General features: G+C 41.2%; 1 protein-coding gene across 1 annotated transcript in view; it reads left to right on the top strand.

Moving 5' to 3' along the window:
* ARMH3 (armadillo like helical domain containing 3) overlaps positions 1–25,982 on the top strand; it is a 182,735-nt gene that overhangs the window by 127,307 nt on the left and 29,446 nt on the right. The window contains exon 24 of the mRNA XM_044240358.1: positions 22,773–22,851. Within this exon, the coding sequence (XP_044096293.1) occupies positions 22,773–22,851 (79 nt within the window). The remainder of the gene's footprint in view (positions 1–22,772; positions 22,852–25,982) is intronic.

Here is a 25,982-nt window from a genome sequence, read left to right as displayed (position 1 = left end):
TGTCTTTGTAACAAATAATTAATATAAAAATTGTTACTGAAAAAAAAAATTGTTACTGAGATTTTTTTTTTTTTTTAAAGATTTTATTTATTTATTTGTCAGAGAGAGAGGGAGAGAGAGCGAGCACAGGCAGACAGGCAGGCAGAGGCAGAGGGAGAAGCAGGCTCCCTGCCGAGCAAGGAGCCCGATGCGGGACTCGATCCCAGGACGCCGGGATCATGACCTGAGCCGAAGGCAGCTGCTTAACCAACTGAGCCACCCAGGCGTCCCTGTTACTGAGATATTTTATATTCTTAGTATGTTTTAAATATTAAGTATCCGAAGTCAGGTGGATCTTTTACACTTAAAGCACATTTCAATTCAGATGATATGTTTTCTTTCTTTCTTTCTTTCTTTTTTTTTTTTTTTTTAAGATTTTACTCATTTATTTAAGAGAGAGAGAGAATGAGAGGAGAGAGGTCAGCGGGAGAAGCAGACTCCCTGCCAAGCAGGGAGTCCAACGTGGAACTCGATCCTGGAACTCGATTCTGGAACTCCAGGATCATGACCTAAGCCGAAGGCAGTCACTTAACTAACTGAGCCACCCAGGCGCCCCTCAGGTGACATGTTTTCATTGGAAATACTTGATCTGTATTTAGATCTCATAGAATTTACAGTTGAAAAAGTAGAATCATATATCAAGTTATACCTGAGATAGAATGTGACAAGGATGTCTGTGGTCCCACAATACATAAAAGTTTTCCAGTAACTGAATTGCATATTTAAAAATCATTTCCCTTTAACATTTGCATCCACATTGATAAAACTGATTCATCTTTTTTAGAATTTATTTGACTTCAAAGCTACATCTGTCCAGATTAAGGAAATTTGTTAATATCAAATTCAAATAGGTATGGCAGAAATAGTTATGGCAGTTCTAAATTTATCAATATTAACAAAACATTTCCTAAAATTTTCTTCTAGCTTTTGCCACTAGTGAGTGTTGTTAATTACAATTAGAGTCTTCTCCATGTTGATTCACATTAGAAAAATGTGTTGGGGCCCCTGGGGGGGCTCAGTGAGTTAAACTGTGTTTGACTTTGGCCCAGGTCATGATCTTGGGATTCTGTGATCAAGCCCCTGTAGGACTCCTGGCTCAGTCAGGAGTCTGCTTTTCTCTCTCCCTCAGCCTCTGCCACTCCCCCAACTCCTGCTCTTTCTGTCTGTCAAAATATTTTTTTAAAAAATGTGTTAATTAAGGGCACCTGGGTGGCTCAGTGGGTTAAAGCCTCTGCCTTCAGCTCAGGTCATGATCCCAGGGTCCTGGGATCGAGCCCCACATTGGGCTCTCTGCTCAGCAGGGAGCCTGCTTCTCTCTCTCTCTCTCTCTCTCTCTCTCTGCCTGCCTCTCTGCCTACTTGTGATCTCTGTCTGTCAAATAAATAAATAAAATCTTTAAAAAAAAATGTGTTAGGGGCCCCTGGGTGGCTCAGTGGGTTAAAGCCTCTGCCTTTGGCTCAGATCATGATCCCAGTGTCCTGGGATCAAGCCCCACATCGGGCTCTCTGCTCGGCAGGGAGCCTGCTTCCTCCTCTCTCCCTGCCTGCCTCTCTGCTTACTTGTGATCTCTGTCTGTCAAATAAATAAATAAAATCTTTTTAAAAAATGTGTTAATTATTGATATTATGAAAAGTTTCTTTCTTACAAAAAAAAGATTTTTATTTTTTTGCGAGAAACAAACCAGAAGCAGGGGAAAGGGCAGAGAGAGAGAGAGAAGCAGACTCTTCGCTGAACAGGGCAGGGAGCCCAGGGCAGGGCTTATGTGCCCCTTATGAAAAGTTTCTATTTTGACATAAATACCTAAGCAGGTGGGTCACAAAATAAGCTTTTCCTTTTCTTGGAGCTTCAAATTTAACTCATTTTAATTAAAAGTTTTAAATTATTAAATACTTGGCAAGCATGCCTTTGTCTCAAGAAGATCTTGAGTTGATGGGGCTCCTGGGTGACTCAGTCTGTTAAGCATTTGCGTTCTACTCAGGTCGTGATCCCAGGGTCCTCGGATCAAGCCCTACATCAGGCTCCTTGCTCAGTGGGGAGTCTACTTCTCCCTCTCCCTCAGCTGTTCCCCATGCTTGTGCTCTCTCTCTGTCAAATAAATAAATAAAATCTTAAAAAAAAAAAAAAAGATCTCAAGTTGAAAATAACAGTATAGTAAATCTTTTTTGTAAACCTTTACCTGAACCAATGAGCATCAGCAAAGAATTCATGATAATTATAGTCATTGTCATTAAATTCTTTTAGGGCGTCATAAACTGGCAATGTTCATAGCCTTTGTAGGTTTATACTAAATGATTTTAGCAGCTGTATCCATGACATTTATAGAATCTGCTTCAGAAAACTGCACAAATATTTTTAATTTGTACCATGTAGTAGAATGAGCAGAAGGGAAACTTTAGTTTTGTTTTAAAATGACAGGGGCTCCTATGTGGCTTAGTTGGTTAAGTATCTGACTTTGGCTCCGGTCATGATTTCAGGGTCCTAGGACTGAGCCCCTCATTGGGTTCCCTGCTCAGTGGGGAGTCTGCTTGTCCCTCTGCCCCTTCCCACATTTGTGCTCTCTTGCTCTCTCTCTCTCTCAGATAAATAAATAAAATATTTAAAAAAAAATAAAATAGGGGCACCTGGGTGGCTCAGTGGGTTAAAGCCTCTGCCTTCGGCTCAGGTCATGATCCCAGGGGCCTGGGATCGAGCCCCTCGTCCGGCTCTCTGCTCAGCGGGGAGCCTGCTTTCTCTCTGCCTGCCTCTCTGCCTACTTGTGATCTCTGTCTGTCACATAAATAAATAAAAAATCTTTAAAAAAAAAAAATGTCAGTAAGTGCTGGACTTTTGACCTACAAAGCAGGAACACCATACATGTGATGGAATTTTTTTAAATCTGGTCAGATTTGGGGCACCTGGCTGGTTCAGTCAGTGGTGCATGCAACTCTTGATCTTGGGGTTTGTAGCTTTGAGCCCCATATTGGGTGTAGAGATTACTTAAAAACTTTTAAAAATTTTAATCGAATTCTTCATCGACAGATGTAGAAGATTAAAAAATATTTATGCCAGGTGCCTGGGTGGCTCAACATCCAACTCTTGATTTTGGCTCAGGTCATGATCTCAGGGTCGAAACAGCGACCCCTGTGTTGGACTATGCCCTGGGTGTGGAGCCTGCTTAATATTCTCTCTTCCATCTTCGCCTCCACTCCTCCCTCTTTCTCTGTCTCTCTCTAAAAAAAAATCTGTGCCATGAGTTCAGGATTTTAGGCTGCAAATTGACTAAATTTCTGTGTGTATTTCGAAGTTCTTCAAGACAAAGTGTACTAAAAGTACTGATGTATTAATTGAGCAGTATCATCCAAATCTAAAGAAAAGTAACTTTTTTTTTTTTTGAACTTGTAATTTAAAACATTTTGAGGGGCGCCTGGGTGGCTCAGTGGGTTAAAGCCTCTGCCTTCACCTCAGGTTGTGATCCCAGGATCCTGGGATCAAACACCCCCCCCCCCCCCGCATTGGGCTCTCTGCTCAGCAGGGCGCCTGCTCCCCCCACCCGCCTCTCTGCCTACTTCTGATCATCTCTCTGTCAAATAAATAAATAAAATCTTTAAAAAAAAAAATAAAACATTTTGAATTAGTTAACCCTTGATGTCATTAGAAATGTCTTAACATCCTGCAGGCAAATTGTTTGGTGGTTTAATTGGAGATCTTTCACTTTTTATCAAGTGATTGATTTTTAGTCTTTTCCTCATCGTCAGTTGAGGATGTAGAGACAAGGAGCAGAGAGACAAGCATCCTCAGTAGAATGTCCATAGCTGAAGTAATTTTTTTTTTTTAAGATTTTTTTTTATTTGATAGAGACAGTGAGAGAGGGAGAAGCAGGCTTCCCGCTGAGCAGGGAGCCCAATTTGGGGCTCGATCCCAGGACCCTGGGATCTTGACCTGAGCCGAAGGCAGACACCTAATGACTGAGCCAGCCAGGAGCCCCTTGATGTAATTTCTTTTACCATATCGCCATCTAAAAAATTATATAGTGACCAAAGATACAAGCTCAGATCATATTAAAAATTATTAAAATTTTTGGGATACCTAATATGATTTTGTCTTCCAGGGAATGTTTGGCATGTTTCAGTATCCACAACTCGGGGAGGTGGGGGAGGGTGCTACTGGCATCTAGTAGGTAGAGACCAGGGATGTTGCTAAACATTCTACAGTGGTCAGGACAGCCACCCACAACAAATTATCCAGCCCCAAATATCAGTAGTGCTGAGGTTAAGAAACCCTGCTGTCTATATAAAATGTTAAATAAATACATTACATAGTTAAATTCATACATAGTAATTCATTTGAATCAATCCATTAATATCAACTAGATTGGTTTATTCATAGTATTAGAAACAGCATACATGCCTGACATGCACTATAATAACAACTGTAATACTGCATACAATGCAGTGATTAAAGTGAAATGTAGTCCTTCTTAAACAAAGCTGTATTTATTTATTAAAATTTTTTAAAATATTTTATTTATTTATTTGGCAGACAGAGATCACAAGTAGGCAGAGAGAGAGAGAGGAGGAAGCAGGCTCCCTGCTGAGCAGAAGGCCCAATGTTGGACTCGATCCCAGGACTCTGGGATCATGATCTGAGCTGAAGGCAGAGGCTTTAACCCACTGAGCCACCCGGGCGCCCCAACAAAGCTGTATTTAATGGAATAATATTTTATACCACTTAAGGTTTTTTTTTTTGTTTTCTTCATTTAAATTAATAGAAAAACTAGAGCTGGGGTGCCTGGGTGGCTCAGTGGGTTAAGCGTCTGCCTTCGGCTCAGGTCATGATCCCAGGGTCCTGGGATCAAGCTGCGCATCAGGCTCTCTTCTCAGCAGGGACCCTGCTTCTAACTCTCTCTGCCTGCTTGTGATCTCTCTACTTGTGATCTCTCTCTCTGTCAAATAAACATATAAAATCTTTTTAAAAAATTAGAATAAAAATTCAGTTCCTCAGTTGCCCTAACCACATTTCAAGTACTAAATAGCCACATATGAATCTCCTAGAACGTTCTAGACATGGAGGGGTTGACTAATACCCATCCTCACACTGTAGAACAGCGGGTGGAGACAGTTGACTCCTCACTCACCTTAGATTTGAAATGGGGCATTTTAATCTGGTTTCTGTTGCCGCTCTGTATCTCTTTTTCTAAAAATAGACCAACACAGGGGACCTGGGTGGCTCAGTCTGTTGAGTGTCCAACTCTTGATTTGGGTTCAGGTCATGATCTTGGGGTTGTAGGATAGAGTGCTTCGTCGGGCTTCGTGCTCAGTGGGGCATCTGCTTGAGGTTTTTTCTGCCTAGATGCCTGGGTGGTTCAGTCCGTTAAGCATCTGTCTTTGGCTCGGGTCATGATTCCAGGGTCCTGGAATTGAGCCCCGCATTGGGCTCCCGGCTCAGTGGGGAGCTTGCTTCTCCCTCTGCCTGCTCCCCCCCCCGCTCGTGTGTGCTCCCCCTCTGACAAATAAATAAATAAAATCTTTTTAAAAAATATTTTATTCATTTATTTGACAGGGAGAGAGATCACAAGTAGGCAGAGAGGCAGGCAGAGAGAGAGGGGGGGAAGCAGGCTCCCTGCTGAGAAGAGAGCCCCCATGCGGGGCTCGATCCCAGGACCCTGAGATCATGACCCAAGCAGAAGGCAGAGGCTTAACCCACTGAGCCACCCAGGCGCCCCAAATAAAATCTTTTTTTTTTTTTTTTTTTTAAGATTTTATTTATTTATTTGACAGAGACCACAAGTAGGCAGAGAGAGAGAGAGAGAGAGAGAGAAGCAGGCCCCTGCCGAGCAGAGAGCCCGATGCGGGACTCGATCCCAGGACCCTGAGATCATGACCTGAGCCGAAGGCAGCGGCCTAACCCACTGAGCCACCCAGGCTCAAGAGACATTCTTTGTCCTCCTCCCTCTCCCTCTACCCCTCCTCCAATGCAGTCTCTCTCTCTCTCAAATAAATAAATCTTTTTTAAAAAGAGACCAACACATTGTTTTATTAGGATATAACTCCAGATTTTTAACCCTACATTTTCCAAGATCATTTATTACTAAAAAACAGGCCTGATACTGGTCATATAGTAGGTTGCCAACTGTTCCTGTATCTTTTTTTTTTTTTTTTTAAGATTTTAAAAATTTCTTTGACAGAGAGAGACACGGTAAGAGAGAGAACACAAGCAGGGGAATGGGAGAGGGAGAAGCAGGCTTCCCACCGAGCAGGAAGCCCAATTCGGGGCTCAATCCCAGGACCCTGGGATCTTGATTTGAACTGAAGGCAGATGCTTAACCGACTGAGCCACCGAGGTGCCCCATAACTGTTCCTGTATCTTATGGATGAAACTGCTGGTTCACAACAATTATCCCATTTTCTAAGCTTCTATTCACACACACACTGTTGAAATTAGGCAGAGAGTGGAGAAGTGTTCATCATAACTTCTCAGTAAATGTTTTCTCCTTGCTTAAAAAACACTTTTCCATAGATCTGGAAGAGTAAGGAGTTCAAAACACAGCAAATTATAGAAATTCTCAAGTGTGCTTGAGTTGGATACACTCAAAGGAGCTTTTCTTTGTCAAACAGGATGTCAGGTTGTCTCCCCTTTGGTAGTAGCATTTAAAGCACAGCTTGGTAGCTCTTTGAGGTCTAGTGTTATGAAGCTGTCTTCTTTTATCCCTGCTTGTTCCCCCTTAGGCTGAAGGTTTTACTTTTCGTCTAGACAGATGGAAAATCTGATAGAGAATTAATTCAAGGGGAGGGTACCTACCTTGTTTCTTGGGGCACGTAACTGACTCCCCCGCCCCCGCCCCACAATAAAGAAACCATTGTTAACTAGTAGAAAGGGCTGTTTTCTTTATTTTTTTCTTAACTGCTTTGAGCCTACACATCTGATTCCTTGTAGCTCCCAGGGTAAACAAGCGTCATAGGTTTTACCACAAGTATGGTCTTGCCTCTTGAACTCCATACCCTGCCTGGAGGTTTCACAAGTACCTCAAACTTGACATTCCAAAGAATAAGCCTTATTGCCTTCCCTCCACAATTTAAGAACCATCTCAGTTCATGACAGCATCATCTGTTCAGTTGCCTACAGTAAAAATCTTAAGGTTGCTTTAAAGTCTTCTCTCGCCTTCACCCAATCAGTCAGTAGGTTCTTTCACATTTACCGCCTAAGAATTTTCAAGTAAATTATTCTCCATTTAGACAACCACCATTTTAGTTAAGACCTCATAATGTCTCATATTACAAGAGCCTTCTGACTATTCTCTCTGCTTCTAGTCTTCCCTGTACAGTGGCTCCTGTTCAGTGTATTCGGTCACTAGAGTTGAGTTTCAGAAGCACAGGTTTTTACACTGCTCTTGGGAGTATGTTTGTACCATCACTCTGAGGGCAGTGTGGCAATATCCAGTGAAGTCCGAGTTGCCCAAACCTTATGACACAGTAATTTCATTCCTAGATACATTTCCTGGACAGACTTTCCCAAATGATCGCAAGGATATATAAATAAGAACATTTGTTAAGTATTATTTTTTTAAAAGATTTTATTTATTTGAGAGAGGCAGGGGTGGGTGGCAGGGGGAGGGGCAGAGGGAGAGGGAGAAGCAGACTCTTCCCTGAGCAGGGAGCCCAACATGAGACTCGATCCCAGGACCCCAGGATCATGACCTGAGCCAAAGGCAGATGCTTAACCTGTTGAGCCACCCAGGTGTCCCCAAATCACAACATTTTAAATCTAGTGGGATTCCTCATCATCGAAAGGATAATGTCCAGACATCTTCATATGACACCTTGACCCTAGCCTACCTTTGTAACCTTATTTACTCTCACTGTCCCATTTATCCTAAGATCTGGCCAAATTAGGCCTAGCTGTAGAGTCTCCAATTTCATACCTCTGTGCCCTCACACACGCTTTTACCTGGAATGTTTTCCCATTCCTCTTCTTACCTAACAAAATCCTGCTTATGCTTCAAAATCTACTGCAGATGTCACCTTCCTCAAAAGCTTCCTAGATTCTTTGAGGCTGAACCGTTCACAGTGGCATTGCCACAGGACTTTGTACATTTCTCTTAGAGCATTTATCCCCTATAATATGGCTTTTATTTTATTTTTTTCCTCAAATTTTAATTCTTACTTAAATTCAATTAATTAACATATATATTATTAGTTTCAGGGGTAGAATTTAGTGATTCATCAGTTGTTTGTAACACCCAGTGGTCATTATGTTAAGTGCCCCCCAGGCACAATCATTCCCCATCACCCAGTTACCCCATCCTCCCACCCACCTCCCCTCCAGCAACCCTCAGTTTGTTTCCTGTAGTTAAGAGTCTCTTGGGATGCCTGGGTGGACAGTCAGTTAAGTGTCTGCCTTCAGCTCAGGTCATGATCCCAGAGTCTTGGGATTGAGTCTTGCATCCAGCTCCTTGCTCAGTGGGGAGCTCGCTTCCTCTCTCTCTGCCTGCTGCTCCCCCTGCTTGTACTCTCCCTCTCTTTCACACTCTCTCTGGAAATAAATAAATAAAATCTTTAAAAAAAGAATAAGTTACGGTTTGTCTCCCTTTCTGATTTCATCTTACTTTATTTTCCCTTCCATTCCCCTATGATCCTCTGTCTTGTTTCTTAAATTCCAAATATGAAGTCAAATCATGTAATTGTCTTTCTCTGATTGACTTATTTTGCTCAGCATAATACCCTGTGGTTCCATCCATGTGGTTGCAAATGATAAGATTTCTTCTGTTTCAATGGCTATATATATATGTGTGTCCATCATTAGATGGTGAGCTCCTAAGACAGAAACCAAGCTTTCTCTTACTTCTGAAATCTCTGCCCCTAGCAGAGTACCGTATGGTACAATAAATGTTGGTTGAGTGAATAAGTGGATGGCTGGAGTAAATGGTTTCATCTTCCAAGGCCTTATTGTCTTCCAGAATTATCAGCTGACCTCAGGGTACTAAGCTAGGGAAGTGGATATTGAGATGCCTAGGAAGTGCTTATGGGGCTCTCCCTCTGATTGTGTTCCCCAGTTGTGTCTTTGGAGCTGCATTATAAAAGTCTGTTTCAGATCTTAAGAGACAACAGGAAAGGCAGTCTTGGCAGCTCCTGAACTAACCCAGTGTAGCCAGGAAGTATGCTTGGAATTGTTACCAGAGAAACAGACCCCTTTCTCAATGATGATCTGAATTGTTTATCCCAACACAGTAGAATTTACTGAATTCTAGTTCCCTCCAGGGTAACAAGAGGACAGCCAAAAGGTTTTAATTATATGAAATGGGGCTTTGAGACAACTAAAGCCACTTGGAAATGAATTATTGATAGCATTATGCATTGTTTTTCTTCCCTTTTTTTAAGTAACAAGTCAAGGCAGTTAATGCTATTTTTATGTTGCAGATTCACTGAATTTTAAAGATGCTTTTCAGGATGCCTTAAAAATCCTCTCATTGGCTGAGTGGTGGGCTCCAGGTTCTTCTTGAGGTTGAAAGTTCTCTCATGTGTTTCTTACAGAGGACCTTCCCAAATGCGTATTATTGTCTTATAAGCCAAAAGAGAACTAAGGAAACGGTTATAATTAACAGGCAGCTGCAGAGCAGAGCCATTTAGTCTCTTCAGTATGGTGTGGTGGAGATGAGAGAATAGAGGCTTCAGTGTGGCTCTAAGTGAAGCAGCTGCATCACCAGCTGGAGCCCGACACGCTGGAGAGGATGGGCAGACCCAGCTGAGAGGCAGTCACTCTCATGTGAGGCCGAAAGGCCTGCCTTCAACTTAGCTGCTTTGTGCTTACACTTAGTTGAGCAGAGAGGATCTACAGAAGCTGCCATCGCCCATCTCCATGAGCATCTTGGAGTCAGCACTGAGCAAAAAGGACCCCAGCAGGCAAAGGTCTCATGGCTTTTACAAAGGGATCCTGCTGGAAAAGATTGACAACAAGACCCTGGGAAGGGAAGTGCTAACTTTTTTCTTTGGTTTACTGGGGAAAATTTGGCTGTTCTTTGAATGCATGAATCACATTTAACTTACCTAGTAAGGTTTCTGTAGTCTGATTTAGAAAAAAATTGGGTATTAGTCTCTATCCTATAAGCATACGTACTAGGACCACTCACCTTTCCTTGCCTGATTAAATTAACATTTCAAGACTCCTTCCATACACCAACTCCTTCAGGCTGCCTTTCCTAAGCCCCCAGGTTGGGCAAAATAGCCCTCCTCAGTGTTCCTATGAGACCTTTTGTCTACTGTCTAGTCCTTACTACATCATAATGAAATTATCTGTCTGTGGTACTTATCTTTCCACTAATCTGTAAATTCCTTGCTACCTGGGATCACATTTCATTTATCTCCCCCATTGCCTAGCACAGTACCTGCACATAGTAGGTATTCAAGTGTTTGTCATACAAGCTGAACAATTGAGTCACAGGCTGTGCTAGCCATCCCTTAACTTCAGATACCATACACCTTTTTTCTAGGGATAGAGTGTTCCTTCATTCCGTGGGAAAGCAATCAATTTGACAAGTAAGGGAGGAGGAGAACAGAGAGAAGTTCTCTTTCTAAAATGGTGCATATAGGGTAAACAAAGTTCTGTAATTGCTTTCAAACTAAATTTTTCCTTCTGGTACTGTCACCGTTTCAGGAGGGGAAAAGATCTTACCACTATTTCTGGTATATTGGAGAGAAAACAGCTAATAACATCTTTGTGAGCATAAAACAATTATACCCAGCCTCCCGTAGAGACAATCTGCCAGAGCCAACCGCCTCACCCTCTCCATGCGGGCTTCATTTTCTTACTCTGGAATTTCATAGACTCTCCCCCAAAGACTGTCAACTCATTGCACTATTATGATGAATGTTTGGCGCTGGCCCTCACCCTGGCTCTCACTGCTTTACTAGCTATTACTGGAGGTGCTGTCAGGAAATCAGGCCCCAAATTTATCCGCCCATTAAGTCCTCTCCTGGGCAGTGCTGCTTGGATCTACGTAGTAGTCATCTAGTCTCCCCTGCTTCTCCTGCCTCCCACTGCCTTTGAATGTAGAGAAGCTGCAGGCCCTGTTGTAAACAAAGAGCTGTGGTACAAAGTAAGGTTGCAAATCATTTTCTTCCACAGCTCTTTGTGCTCTTGTTCTGGGCCTAGAGAGAAGCTTAGATCGAGGAGTGCCTGCTGGAGCGTGTGCTTTGAGACCATCAATTTCGGCCCCAGCCCATTCCATCTCATTTCCTTAGCTGGCTCGTCCTGTCTCTTAGAAGGTCTTTCAGACCTTCCCTCTATAATGAGTTAGAGATTTATTGCTTTCTGAACATAGGGGCCTTACCTACTTAGCTGTTCGCTCTTATCCACTGGTTTGAGGGATAAACACATGCCCTTTGATGAGTTTTGAAAGTGCTGTATGATTTTTGAATTTGTCCTCACAGGTGCTCTTAGAGCCTTTCTCCAGTGAGGTTTCTGTCTGATAGAAGCAGCCTGGGTCTCTGACGCGGGGTCGGGAGGCTGCCCTTCAGTCTGTTGAGGGCTTTCCTTTTGACTCTCATACTTATTTGCAGAAAGAAATAGAGCCGAAAGGTGCACCAGGTGCCATTTGTAAATCTTAAGAATAATTGATAAATACTCATTTCCCCTAGCAAACAGTGCATTTCGTTTGATAATAGATAATGATTAGATTGTTGAGAAAATCTGGCTCTTGACCTTTGGTGTTAACTCATGAATAAAGCTGATATTAAGGCTGCCATTAACACTGCAAAAGCAGTATTGCTCAGTAACATTCCCTTTCACGGAGAAAGTAGTTTGCAGTGATGTTTTAACGTTTTCCCTTTTCAGAGAACTATCAACTTCACTTAAGCAGAATGGTTCAACACTTGGAGCAGCTTGTTTATTCTTCCCTTAATCCTCAACTTCTCAACCATCTCATTCTTACCTTACTAACCTGATTGCTCCCCAGCTCCCCTGCTTTCTCCCACACCTGTCCTCTCTTTCTCTCAGGGCTCCTTTCTCCAGGCAGCCTGCCCCCACTATTTACACCCAGGCTTCTTATAGGCAACCACTTGTGCTAGAGCCTCTCTGAAGGCCACTAAGTCACTGCCAGAGCCGGTGAAAGCAGCCTGCTTTTTCCGAGCTGACACGAAGGGTGAAGCTCTCCGTCACAGGGGGCAGACAGACGGGACCGAGCGCTGCCGCGTGTTGGTGGTTAGCACCTGCAGGCTCAGAGCTGACAGTGCACTGGAATAAGATTCATCTCTGTTCACTTAACTGATGTGGGCTTTATGGTAAATGTTCGCTTGCTTAATTACTTTGGCAGACTCGCTGATTGCCTTTCCTGAGGAGTTCTAAAAGGTCCCCCTGGGATGAAACATAAACCTCTTTCCATGTCTTTTAATTTCATTCTTTTCTTGGAGTACTTGAACACCAGTATGTGATCCATATGGCCACCATTCCCTCTCTCCTGTTCGTGAACATCAGGACCACTCCTTACTAGAATGGTGTCCATATGGCCCACAGTGGACCACTCAGAAATCTTGATGACCTTCTTTCTCCTTTGTCCACATGAGCTTCCCCATTCCTCCTTCCCTGCCGCTGAGGTATATGCACAGCTCTCCTAACTTAGTTAGGGATCCATGTGCCTCTTTTTCTCTAACTAGTATAGGGTCACAGAATATTTCCCTCTCCCTTCAGTCTAGCGGCATGTGATCCACTAAAACAATTGCTCTGTTTTTGACGTGATAGAAAAAGAAGCCTAAGTTAGTCAGTTGCGGGTTTTGTTGTTTTGGGTTTGTTTTTTTTTTTTTTTAGGTTTTATTTATTTATTCGACACAGAGAGATCACAAGTAGGCAGAGAGGCAGGTAGAGAGAGAGAGAGAAGGAAGCATGCTCCCTGCTGAGCAGAGAGCCCAATGTGGGGCTCTATTCTAGGACCCTGAGATCATGACCTGAGCCGAAAGCAGAGGCTTACCCCACTGAGCCACCCAGGTGCTCCGATAGTGGTTTGTGGTTTTTTTTTTTGTCCTCCTGTTCACTCCTTTTCCGTGCTTGAAAGTTAAATATCTTATTGAGACGTGGCTGGCTGAGTCGATGGGATATATGACTCTTGATCTTGAAAAGTGAGTTAAAACCACATTGGTGTAGAGATTACTTAAAAATAAAATCTTAGGGGCACCTGGGTGGCTCAGTGGATTAAGCCGCTGCCTTCAGTTCAGGTCATGATCTCAGGGTCCTGAGATCGAGTCCTGCATCAGGCTCTCTGCTCAGCAAGGAGCCTGCTTCCCTCTATCTCTCTGCCTGCCTCTCTGTCTACTTGTGATCTCTCTCTGTCAAATAAATAAATAAAATCTTTAAAAAAAATAAAATCTTAAAAGTTAAATATAATAAATTGATTAATTGGGCTAATGGGAATGATATGTAATTAAAATACTTCAGGATTTTGGCTCATGCCAGGTTTTTAAAAGTTTAAAACTTTCACCATTAACTATAGTTAGTTCACCATTAATTAGAATTAGATAACTTCTTGCGGTTTTGAGCTGATCCCCACTGCCTTGGAAGCCTTTCCAGGCACGTATTTGGATTTTCTAATGCCCTGGGGTGCCTGGGTGGCTCAGTTGGCTAAGCATCTATTTTCAGCTCAGGTCATGATCCCAAGGTCCTGGGATCAGGCCCCAGGTCTGGCTCCCTGCTTGGTGGGGATCCTGCTTCTCCCTCTCCTACCCACTTGTGCTCTCTGTCACACTCTCTCTCTCTCAAATAAGTAAATAAGTAAATAAAATCTTTTTTTTAAAAATGATTTTCTTATGTCCTGAGGTGAGACAGAAGATCTAATAGCCCTTTCACATGACTTATTTTGTTCTTTTATATTTAGTAGATGTTTCTGAGAGTGTAGAGGGGCCTTACCTCTGGAGATAGGAAATCCAGGGCTAAAGTAATGGTAAAGGCTATCAAGGGTTTACATTCTGTATCCCCCGGAACTCCGCCAGGAACTCCTGGCCTGTAGCTAGAGATGGTGTAAGGGAATCTGTAGCACAGAGCAATGGGATCTGAGCAGAGACTGGCTAATCTTGGAGGTGTTTTGATCCTAGGAAAATTTAGGAACCTCTGTTCATTTATTGAGAGAAAGTTTTAATAAACAGTAGACATTCCTAAGGGGAATAGATTAAGTGAGGTATTTTATGGAAATGTAGATGGTCCATTTTACTTATGTGGTTCCTTCAGCTCCTGTGGTTTGTTCTTCTCCATTTACATTCACTGTGTTTGTAGAAACAGTGGAAAAATGTCAGGCTGGTATGTAATGCAAGAAGGAATTCCATTCCTCTCTTACAGCAGAGCTAGACTAGATAATTTAGCCGAAGTGTAAAGCCCATGGTATCTTACTTGGCTTAAATCTATGGTTTGGGGCCATAGTAGCTAGAAATTAGCACATTTTTCAAGCAAAGTAGCTATGACCAATTGCTTAACTTCTAGTAGGTGATGAGGTGGAAACCTACATTGGGCAAAGTCATGCATCAAGGTAGAAAGCCCAAACTGCCAAAATGCGTAGTCATGCACACAGCTTCAGAAAATGAGGCAACTGCCCCTCAGGCCGTGTGCATGTACATTTCGTACACATTAACTCCTTTTTTCCCTCCAGTTAATGAATTGTGAACCTTCATTTGTTCAGTGCTGAGACTGAATGAAAATGTAGTCCGGTAGGTGAATAAATTATCTAGTATGACACATGTGTTTTTCACCTAGAAATCAAGAGAAATGCTGAACTCATATCATTCCTTAGGTTGAACTATGAGGGTTACTATAGTGTAGTCAGTGACACACCTTTTCTGTTCCACTCCCTTCAACTAATAAATTTGTGAACACAAATAAATCAAGTTCTCTTTAGTAATAAAGTAGACCAATTTACATAGTTGGATCTTTGGGCAAGTCAAGCAGCTAGATGCAGTGGCCAGTAGCACATCCTTCCTGATGGTTGCCAAAATGCCTTCTCCAGTAAGGTTGAAATGAACCTACCGTTGTGTCTCTGGTCCTGAAATGAGTGGCCACAGGAATAGCAGTATAAGAAAGGGGATAATTGGTATGAAAGGTAAAGCCTAGCATGTAGGGGATGCATTAAAGGAACAACCCTAACAGGTCAGTCGCTAAAGTTTGGACTAGATAGTTTCAAAGTGAAAAGGTTAGAAGATATTCTTATTTGAGGTTTCATTTTGCTTAATGTTAATCAGCAGAGTCTCTGAGGCTTGTAATGCATTGCTGTTAAGAGGCATCAAGGGAAATTGTTTTTTTGTTGTTGAATTGGATGGGCTAAAGATTCATTGACTCCATGAGGAAGAAAGCTTATTACTGCTTGAAATGGAGTATGTGAGGCAATTCTGAAGGTGAAAAGAAAGGCTAGTTTAAAATTAAATAACTTGGGGTGCTTGGCTGGCTCAGTTGGAAGAGTGTGAGATGCTTGATTTTGGGGTCGTGAGTTCGAGCCCCACCTTAGGTGTAGAGATTACTTAAAATAAATAAACTTTTAAATAACTCAACCTCAGATGAACCATTTTATCTGCTGCCATGTACCACTCTCCTACCTTTACCCCTTCTCAGAAGCCAGTCTCTTATCTGTATGTTTAAAGATTTCCCAGGTAGAAGCAATTATAAATACAATTTTCTTGTCTTTAATCCCAGATATCTGAGAATAAACTCTATAGTATATTATATCTGGACTGCTTTTTTTAGGTCTTGGAAAGGGGAAGCTGCTTGTATTAAAAAAAAAAAAAAGTTCCATTTCGGTCAAGTTAGATGGTATATATAGGAAAACACAGAGGAAAGCTTTGCAAAGGCAATCCAGTAACATGAAAAAACTAATACCAGAGCGCCTGGTGTCTTGTGCAAGGTCATACAGTCTAGAAGTGAAAGAATCCGGATTTTAACTTGGGTCCACTGCCCGGAAAGCCTTGCTTTTTGTATTATACATACCATGTTGTTCAGGGAAGCTGAGATATTTTAACTGGGCCTTTAAGGGAAAAGTAAGACTTAGCTTTATAGGAGTAAAGAAAATAGCATTCCATGTGAAGAAAATCATGTAAGTAAAAGCATGATGTCCGGGTGTACATGTTTAGCAAGTATTTGAAAATACAGGACTATAGTTCTTAGGAGGTTGGGCCTTGAGATACGGATTTATTTTTATCAGGCTTCAGATATGTACCTATAATCAGACTCTTTAAATCTGGTAGCCCTATAGGAGTAATTTTAGAGTGAAACTTTTAAGAATATTCCCAGTGTGTACCATCTTGAGTGTACCAGTTATGTTTCTTACTTCTTTGGAATAAGAGCTACAGAAACTTTTCCTATAAACAGCCTTTGCCTGTTTTTCTCCTTTCTGCCTGAAGGATTTACAAAGCAGCTTTTAGAGATAGGCTGCTTCCTTCAAATAGCTCAGTAAGGAAACAATCACCGTGTTCTGGGCTTCTGGGTGAAACTATTATTTATTTATTGTTTCATAAAAGACCCTTAGATGCTTTTGTCTGTGGGAGATAGCTGGGACTGTGAGAATTTGCATCTTTGGAGGATTTGCTTTAGATTCCCAATGGATATGAGAAAGAGTCTCCATTTCCTATTAATCTACATTTCTACATTGTTAAGGTAACATTCTTCTGTATTTCTTGGGTAAGTTGGGCATTAACTATGTGTCTCAGCCATCATCCACCCAGCACTAGGGAAAAGAAAGCTGCTTTGCAGAGTCATGAGTCAGAGAGAATAAGTTAAAAATGGACCAAGAAATCCCTAGCCAGTTTGTGGCTCAGCCTTGCTGTTCCATCTGTCCACTTCGTTTTGCTTCAGTTTGTGTAAGTGACCCCTGTCTTTGGCAATCAGAAGTTGGCAGTTGTGTTAGAGGGTGGCCCAGATTCTTGCCCTTAAAGGTGCTTTGGGTACAGAGCTATCTCTCTCTGGCTGGTTTTAGCAGTTTACCTTTACTATGACATTGCCTGTTTCTTTTGTCTTTCCCTTTTGGGACTTCCTAATTCGCTGGTATTAGAAGACCCAATAACAGAGTATAACACACTCCCCCAGTCCTTCCTTACCCCTCCGCATTCCAAACAAACAAAAACGTAGGCTTACTTTTAGAAAATAATAGATTAATAAGAAATGGCAGAAAGTTTTTCTGTAGTCTCCCGGTAAGACTTAAGAGGAAGAGAAAGCTTTACTGTTTTCAGGGACAACTTCAGTTCCTTCTTTGAAGGATAGCTGTTCATGTCTGAGCCGCCTCTTCTCTTGGGATGGGAATAAAACATTTTTATTGTTATTTTCATACTTTTGAAAGTATGAAAACATACTTTTCTAGCTGGTGCTCGTGATCTCCTTCCTTGTGGTGAGACTGAACAAAAACCTTCTTAGACTTTGATTTATTCATTCAGTTTGAAAACTTGAAACCTCTCAGTATGCCAGGTGTTTTGCTAAAGTCTTAGGAATATATTGGTGAGCAAAATAAATGTGGTCCCTGCTCTCACGGAGCATTTAGTTCAGTTTCAATAAAGCTGGGGGGGGGGGATAAAAAAGCTGGGAGTTTGATTAGAAATTATATTCCCTTTCCCCACAAAGTTGGACTTCCAGACTCCTTTCCCTTTCCTTGGGCCTTACTTCTTTAAAACTTCTTCCTGATTTTTCTTTTGTCACTTCTACTTTTGGTACCGTAAGAAATCATCGCTTAACTCAAGGTCACAAAGATTTACGTGTTCTTCTAAGATTTTTACATTTGAGATCTGTGATCCATTCTGTTAATTTTTGTGTATAGTGTGGGGTAGGGGATCAACTTTAGTCTTTTGCGTGTAGATACCTGGTTTTGCCAGCACTATTTCTTGACTAGACTATCCTTTTCCCATTTATCTTGCCACCTATGTCAAAGGGACATCTTTTTTGGTCATCTTTATCGTATTTTAATTTTTTCATAATGGCTATGATTTCTCATTCTTTGCCCATTCAAACCTTCCTCTTCTTCCTACTCCTCTTCCTCCTTTTAAGTCCCCTTTCCTAAAATACTTTCAGCATAAAAGCTTTTGGCTGGTATAAACTGGGTTTTGTTTAAATATCTGGAAGACTGTGGTTAGATGAAAATCAACCTTAAGATGCAAATGAAAGGAAAAACAAACATCTCTTTCTTAGCCAGTATGTTGCTGCCCATCCTACTATTTTTCAGACATTGTCTCTCTTCAGTGTATGTGTGTCTTCACTGTGGCACAGGCCACTCAGAAACCCCTGCAAGATCCTTATTTATTGAAGTCTCTGTTTTTCACTTAGTAAAGACTAAAGGGCCCAGCACACTCTGCCTAGGAAACTGGTCACCCATGTAGCTACATTTGTGGCGTTCGTGATTGGAACTTTGAGGCATAGAAACCTCAGGATCCTCTTCTAGAAGGGAAGGAAATAATAACCCACAATATAAAGGGTTTAAAGAGAGGAAGTCCACCTGCAGAATAAGAAGCAGACTTTATCCATTCTACTACTTTACTTAAGATGGACTCTGGTTTGGAGTCTGCTTTGCCCAAATGGCCAGGGTCCTGTGGAGAGTAGATTATCTATATGTTAATCTTCTCAATTGTCAGAACAAAATATCCTAGAATAGGTGGCTTAAAAAAACAGATGTTCGTTTTGTCAAAATTCTGGAGGCCAGAAGTCCCAGATCAGGGTTCAGCAGGGTCAGTTTCTGGTAAGGACTTTCTTCTGCTTCGTTGACAGCTGCCTACTGCCTTGTGTCCTCACATGGTGGAGGGAAGAATGAAAATGAGAGAAATTGCCATTTCTTCCTTGCTGGAACACTCAAGTTTTAGACTTAAGCATTAGATAGTTGCTACCTGCTAGATTTTGATCTGCAAAAGGAAAGAGAGCTAGTGTTAGAATCTTTGAGGAACACCCACCACCACCACCACCACCCCACCGCCAAAAAAAATGTTCAGAAGAGATGGTAGTAAATCCTTTTGGAGATGATATCAGTGGGAAGGGAAGCCTAAAGAAAAGAGAGAGGCTCCTCATCTATAAATCTAGTATGTCATCTTTTTCCCACTAGCATAAATCCTATTCTAGGACCTGGCCAGATGAGGCAGTGTGGAATCACAACCCAGGTGAGCCCTATAGCAGGCTGCAGACTTCCTGGGGAAGGAGCAGCTAAGTATTTCAGTCACTGCAAAGGCATGTGTTACTCAGTGTGGGCGGACTTAGCCTGGTTTCAGTGTTTTGTCATCTCTTTGCTATCTCAGAACAAATTTCCATTTCAACGATATGGGGTCCCAAGAACTTTAATAGGAAGCTTCCAAGCCCTCTCTGAAATTCCTTGCTGAAGAGCCCGGAAGGAGAACAGCCAGTATCAGACAGTTTTTCTTACCTCTTAGGCTTAGAGCCCTGCATGTGCCACCTCTAGTAGATCAGATTAGTACTCATATTTTTAATTGTCCCAAAGAAATAGCAAGAAAAATAAAGCAGAGGCATATACTCTGTGCCCTTTGTGGGTACTGGGTTAGAGACTGCTAACTGGGTTTAGACAGTTCCATTGGGCTTCAATTACCTGCTGAGACCTGAGGCTCTGGAATGGAAGTGTCACAGGGGAGGTTGGAGGATGATTTTATCCTTATTCCAAATTCCCAGAGTGGCATATCTGTCATACCCTCAGGATGAATATGCTCAAACAATATCAGCATATATGCCCTGCCAACATAGACCATCTGTAGATCAAAGTGACACTTGACAGGTACAACTTTGAGAAGGGAAGGAAATAAATATATTTTTTGAGGAGAATACTTTCCATGCTTTTCCTTTCTCTCCCTCATTCCATTTCTTCTCCCTTCCTTCCTCTTTCCGTTCCCTCTCCTGTCTTCTTTCTTCCTTTTTTCCATTTCTCCTTTCTCTTCTCCTTCTTTTTTTGCTTCCATGCTTTCTTTGCTAGTGCAAGAATTCCTTGGGTAGAAGGGGAACAGAATTATAGCATACCCCTCACTTTCATTCCCAGGGATTATTTCATTGTCCAGACCTCATCAGCTTCACTGGGTTGCCACCTGGGCCCCCATGGCTGCTACTTACCCACCCAGACAGACATGAAGATACTTTGGAGTTCTCTGTTCTCCAAACTTAGGCAAGCAAAAAACAAACAACCCTAGTTCAGTTGAATCAGAATTTTTTTTAAACATTTTTTTTAAAAAATTTTACTAAGAAGTTTAAGGAAAACCCAAAAGAAAAAACCATTATAAAACCATGGAATGAATGTATTACAGAGTTCATACTTTTCTTCCTAAAATAACTGAGATCTAGTCATAGATAGATTTGATTACTCTATTTCATTTTCTTGATCTGTCACTCTTAGATGCTAGACCCTATGACTCATACTCTATACTGAGTTAACTTGAACTTGGTACTGCTGCTGGGTTTGGGGGAATTCTCAGTTCTTCTCTAAACCTCCTCCCCTGTCTTCTTACTGGGTTTAGGCTCCAGGTTTTCCTTTCTGCTCCTGGACTGTTGTCATCCCTGACAATACCCGCAAACCTCACCTTCTGAATGAGAAAAATATTTGACCCCTACTTGGTCCAAATTCTTTCCCACTTCGGATTTAGACCAAATTACAACCTTAACTTGCAGATAACATCTCTACCCTTCTTGGTAGTCTCTGAAAAAAATAAGTTACCAGAATTCTCCTCTGTTCCTGACCCATTACTATCCCGTTTGATGTATTCATTCATTGAATATTTATTGAGTACCAGCTGTGTGCCAGGCACTGTGCTAGATATTTGACATTGCTTTATTATATAAATGTTGCAAGAATCCTCTAAGATTTAGTCATTCTTTCGACAAACATTTATTTTATGCCTACAATGTACTATTCCTGGGTACTGTACTAAGTGCTAAGGTAGGTGTTATTCCCACTTTTTCCCTCTGAGACATGTAGCTTCCTAAAAATCCAAAATAACAAATGGTCAAACTATGATTTTTTTTGAAGTCTGACTTATACTTTTATACCCATATTAAATGGTTCAAGAGTTTCATACTATCGATGTCATATTAAAAGAGAACATTGATTTTTGTTGCACTACCACATTCATATGGGTGCATGTACACACATACGTTTTTAAAAAAACTTTGAACTTTGGAATAATTTTAGAATTATAGAAAAAGTGCAACAATAGTACGCAGAGTTCTTATATGCCCCTCGACCAGGTTTCTCCCATCTTACATTACCAAGGTACAGTTATTCATCACCAAGAAACTGGCAGTGACACAGTCCTATTAACTAAGCTCCATATTTTATTTGGATTTTGCCAGTTTATTAATTTTCTCTTTCTGTTCCAGAGTCCAATTCAGGGTATCACATGCATTTAGGTGTCATGTCTCCCTAGTATCTTCTGATCTGTGACAATTTCTCAAGTACAGTTTTTCATGACCTTGGCGGTGTTAAGGAGTACTGGCCAGGTATTTTATAGAATGCCCCCAACTGGCTTTGTCGCATGTTTTTCTCATGATGAGACAGGTTGTGGGTTTGGGGAAGTATATAACAGAGGTAAAAATCATAAGATCATACCAGGGGTAACATGACAACTACATGAATCACTGGCCATGTTTACGTTCATCATTTGGCTAATAAGGTAGCATTTGCCAAGATTCTTTACTGTAAAGTTACTATTTTCCCTTTGACTACTCTGTTCTTTGGAAATAAGTCACTAAGTCTGTCCTGCCTTCCGTGGGAGTGGGAACCAAGTTTCACCTCCTAAAGGGGAGAGTACCTACACATATTATTTGGAATTATTCTGTTAGAAAGATTTTTCTCTTCTCCCCATTTATTTAATCTATTTTGTATCAATGTGGACTTACGATAAACTCCGATCTGAAACCTGTGCTTTTTCTCCTGCGCTAGACAAGAAATAACAAGGACCTACATATACACCAAAAGCATTGGTTTCAGGGAACTTTATTTCAGATTTCAGAGATTTTTTAAGGACTAGATTTGATAAGACTTGGTGACCTTGAGTGTGAGGGTGATGGAGAGGAAGTGTTTGAAAATGACACTCAGGGGCGCCTGGGTGGCTCAGTGGGTTAAAGCCTCTGCCTTCGGCTCAGGTAATGATCCGAGTCCTGGGATTGAGCCCCGCATCGGGCTCTCTGCTCGGCAGGGAGCCTGCTTCCTCCTCTCTCTCTCTCTCTGCCTGCTTCTCTGCCTGCTTGTGATCTTTGTCTGTCAAATAAATAAATAAAATCTTTTAAAAAAAAAAAGAAAGAAAATGACACTCAGATTTTGGTTTGAATGGTTGGAAATAAAATTTTCCCTTGAAATTATTAACTAACAAGTGTGAAGATTGGTTCTAGGCTTTGACAAAACTCAGATTCTTCAAAGATTGTATTTAACCTATATATTGGTCCAGCTTTACTGAGTGCCCTGTTCTCCCAAGTCAGAGCAGAGCAAACAACTTTTCTTTCTGACTGAAACAGCAGGGCCCCCTAGTGGACAGCCCCCTGGGTCCTGTTTCTTGCCTGAAGGATGCTTGGGTTTTTTGTTTGGTTGAGATTTTTCCCCTCCCCTAGTTCATTTGCAGAGCAGAGACATTTGATTCTACTCTTGGTCTAAAAAATTTTAAACACTTCTTACTTCAGAGTTCTCAGATTCATCCCCATGTTCAATAAAAAGATAGTTAGCTTCTGACAGTCACTCCTATGCACTCATACTCTAAACTAGAGAGTACTTGATACTTGTTTCTTACTCATTTAACTGCTTCTTCCATCTGATGCCATATTAATGTTAATTTTTTTTTCAGAGCCATCATCAATCACTTTAACCCCAAAATTGAATCCTATGCTGCTGTGAATCACATATCCCAACTGTCAGAGGAACAGGTAAGCCAGTACCCTTCCCAGAGTGACCCTCATAAGTTGTGGCTGGGATCAAGCAGTTGTCCTCTCTTTGACAGCAGAAGTATTCTGTGACTGAGCTGGTAGCAGGAACCAGGCTTCTAAGAGCAATTACTAAGCGATTTGTTGATAGTACTTTAAATAGAGGGATGGCTTCTACTTTTGTGCTGTTGGAAGGTTTCATTTAATTATATAGAAGATATGTAGGTGAAAACTTAGTGAATTATTATTTTAGAGTGGGTGATAGGCATTTCTTTTTTTAATTTTAGGCAGAGAGTCATTTTGATATTTAAAAATAAGAAATGAGAACTTAGAAATGGATAAAACTGCCAATTAGAAAAACTCTTGAGTTCAGCTTAATTTGATGCTGTTTGGTGTGTTAAAATATAAGCCCTCATTGGGGCAGATTTTCCTTAGTAATTGAGTTCTGTCTGCCTTGAGCAATTATTTCTGAGGTTTTTCTATGGTGTGGACTGAGCTGGAGATGCAGATAGCATTAGTGTTTGTTTTCCTTGAGTGTGGCCTGATTTCCCCTTCTCCCAAAGTGCCTGCACTCAGCTCTGCATTATATAAAAGTACAGATGGGGCATTAGCATGGCATGGGATTGAACTTGATGTTTCAGAATGAGACTCTTGAGTCCTGTTTTTAAAAGCACAAAATGAGACATTCTATTCACACAGTCTCCTTTCCCCCTGCCCCCCACCAACTCCCAAGATGGAGGGTCAGGGTAGTCATGAGTTGAAAGCCCAGGTATAAGTTCCAAACAAACAAACAAACAAACAAACATACTCTCCTCTCCCCCCCCCCTTTTTTTTTGCCAATGTATCAGTATAACCCTTCTGTGAGTCCTTTGCTGGTACAGCCAACCAGCTCTGGTGTGAACCTGTGTTCCAGTGTTTCTAAAAGCTCTTCAGCTCACTCAGTGAGGCAGCAGGCAGCCTTTTGCCTAACAGACAGGCTTCTCAGCATTCCCACCAGTGGCTCTTTCCTCAGCCAGATGGATAGGACTCTATTAGACTATCAGTTGTTCCCTTTGACATATTTGTTCTCTTTTGTGAGGCCAGCTGTGAGATTTCCATCCTCTTATTTAAACTGCTTTTATAAATGGCTTTCATTTTCTTTTTTCATGAGTACTGTTCTTTGATGCCACTGCTCTCTGTGAGGTGCTTTGGGATGCTACCTTCTTCCTGTTGGACCAGTTCAGATCAGTTTACTGTGTCATTTTTATGCAAAAGAATTCAACATCTTGAGTTTTGTATGGGGAAAGAAAAGGTGACTTTTCTATCACAGTGAGCTCTGGTTAGTCTAAAAGCTTAAAAAAAAAAAAAAAAAAAAAAAGGACACATTTTCCCTGTGAGCCACGTGCAGTATTCACCCCACAGCAGCTTGGGAAGGTCAGGCTGAAATCTCTTTACAGCAGTAGCAGCCACAGACCAATAATAAAAATCCATTCTGGCGCATGAGGCAATCTGGAAAAGGATGATTAGCAAGCACGTGTCCTCACCCTCCTCCAACTTCTCTCAAAGTTAAATGAAGTGATGAAAGTGTCTCAGAAAGAGTCCACAAGCCAGAGATGAGGCGATTTCTGTGGAGAGAGAGAGAGTATACAGCCCTATTCAAGAGTGGGGAAAGGATAGCAGCTCTCAAAGGAATAAATAATTATATGCCTGCTGTTTACAAGGTATGATGCTGGGTAGTGGGGACAGTGGTGAATAATCTAAGTGTAGTCCTTGTGCCATGGAGTTTTTGTACACTTGCTATCTCTCTTAGCAATCCTTTTCACTTAGGGAGTGGGGAAAGGGTGATACTATTCTGGGACCCTTTTCAAAACTGCCCTCAGAATAGTTGTTGCTTCTCTTCCCTGACGGACTTTGAAGGGCACTGAATGACAGCATTACAGTGCACTTGGTTTTATTCTCAGCACTATCGGATGAGAAGTATTTGACTGCCTTGATAATCTCCAACATGTGTTGCAGCACTTCTCTCCCTTCACTTGTGAATATCAGTGCTAATATCACTTAATGTTAAGTGTATTCACAGCTTCCTAAAGAGCTGGCTTTGGGATCCAGCAGGGCCCTGCACTTGTTAGCCTCAAACTAAGTCCAAAGAAAAAATGAGGAACTCAATCCCCAAGTAGATTCTAACGTACCTCTAAAATAAAACCTAAAGACCATGGATAGGTGTTAACTAGAATTTATAGCACTTTGTAAAATAGCAGACAAGAGAGGGCTCTTGCTAGATCTGTCTGCCCAGCCTGCCATTTTGTTCTGGTAAGAGATTTGTGAATATTTTAGTTCTGACAATACCCAGACACATCCCAGCCTCTGTCTGAGGCATTTCAAGGTGATGTTTGTAAATACATTATTACTTAATAAATAAAGCCCATTATTACTTAATAAATAAAGCCCATTCTCTCACCCTGGAGCTGTTTTTCAGATTTCCAGAGATACATGACATTTTTCGGTTACTTCTCATTGTCTTCATGGAGGAAAAAGTCCTTGAAACAGTCAGTACCCTCAGTGTAACTGAATGGTTGTGCATTATCTAGTATAATAAACTACATGCGTTTTTTATATTTTATACACAGCTGTAACATTTGTCCAAGGTTGATTGTGAAGCTTGTTCATTTTGACTCCTTTTTTTTTGTGTGTGTGTGGTAAAATATACATAAAATTTACCATTTTAACCGTTTTCCAATGTATAGTTCAGTGGCATTAAGTATATTCACGTCATTGTGCAACCATCACTGCTATACATCTCCGGAACTTTTTCATTATTCCATACTGAAAGCTTATGCCCATTAAACAATAACTACCCATTCCCTTCCCCCTCTTGAAGGTAACCACTGTTGTACTTTCTGTCTCTCTATATATGTCCTTTTTTTTTTTTTTTCTTCTTAAATAGAGCCCATATTGAGGAGCCAGGCTGGCTCAGTGGGAGGAACGTGTGACTCTTGATCTCGGGATTGTAGGTTTGAGTCCCACGCTAAGTGAATAAAATCTTTTAAAAAAAAAAAAAAAAAGAAAAGAAAAGAAAACACATTTCACTATAGTAAAATTTTAATGGAATAATTAATTTTATGTTATGCAAAATGAAAGAAAATATTTTTTAAAAG

This window comes from Neovison vison, chromosome 2 (genome assembly GCF_020171115.1).
Source record: "Neovison vison isolate M4711 chromosome 2, ASM_NN_V1, whole genome shotgun sequence".
NCBI classification, from domain to species: Eukaryota; Metazoa; Chordata; class Mammalia; order Carnivora; family Mustelidae; genus Neogale; species Neogale vison.
The sequence above is the reverse complement of the archived record's forward strand: the minus strand, read 5'-3'. Positions and strand labels throughout refer to the sequence as shown.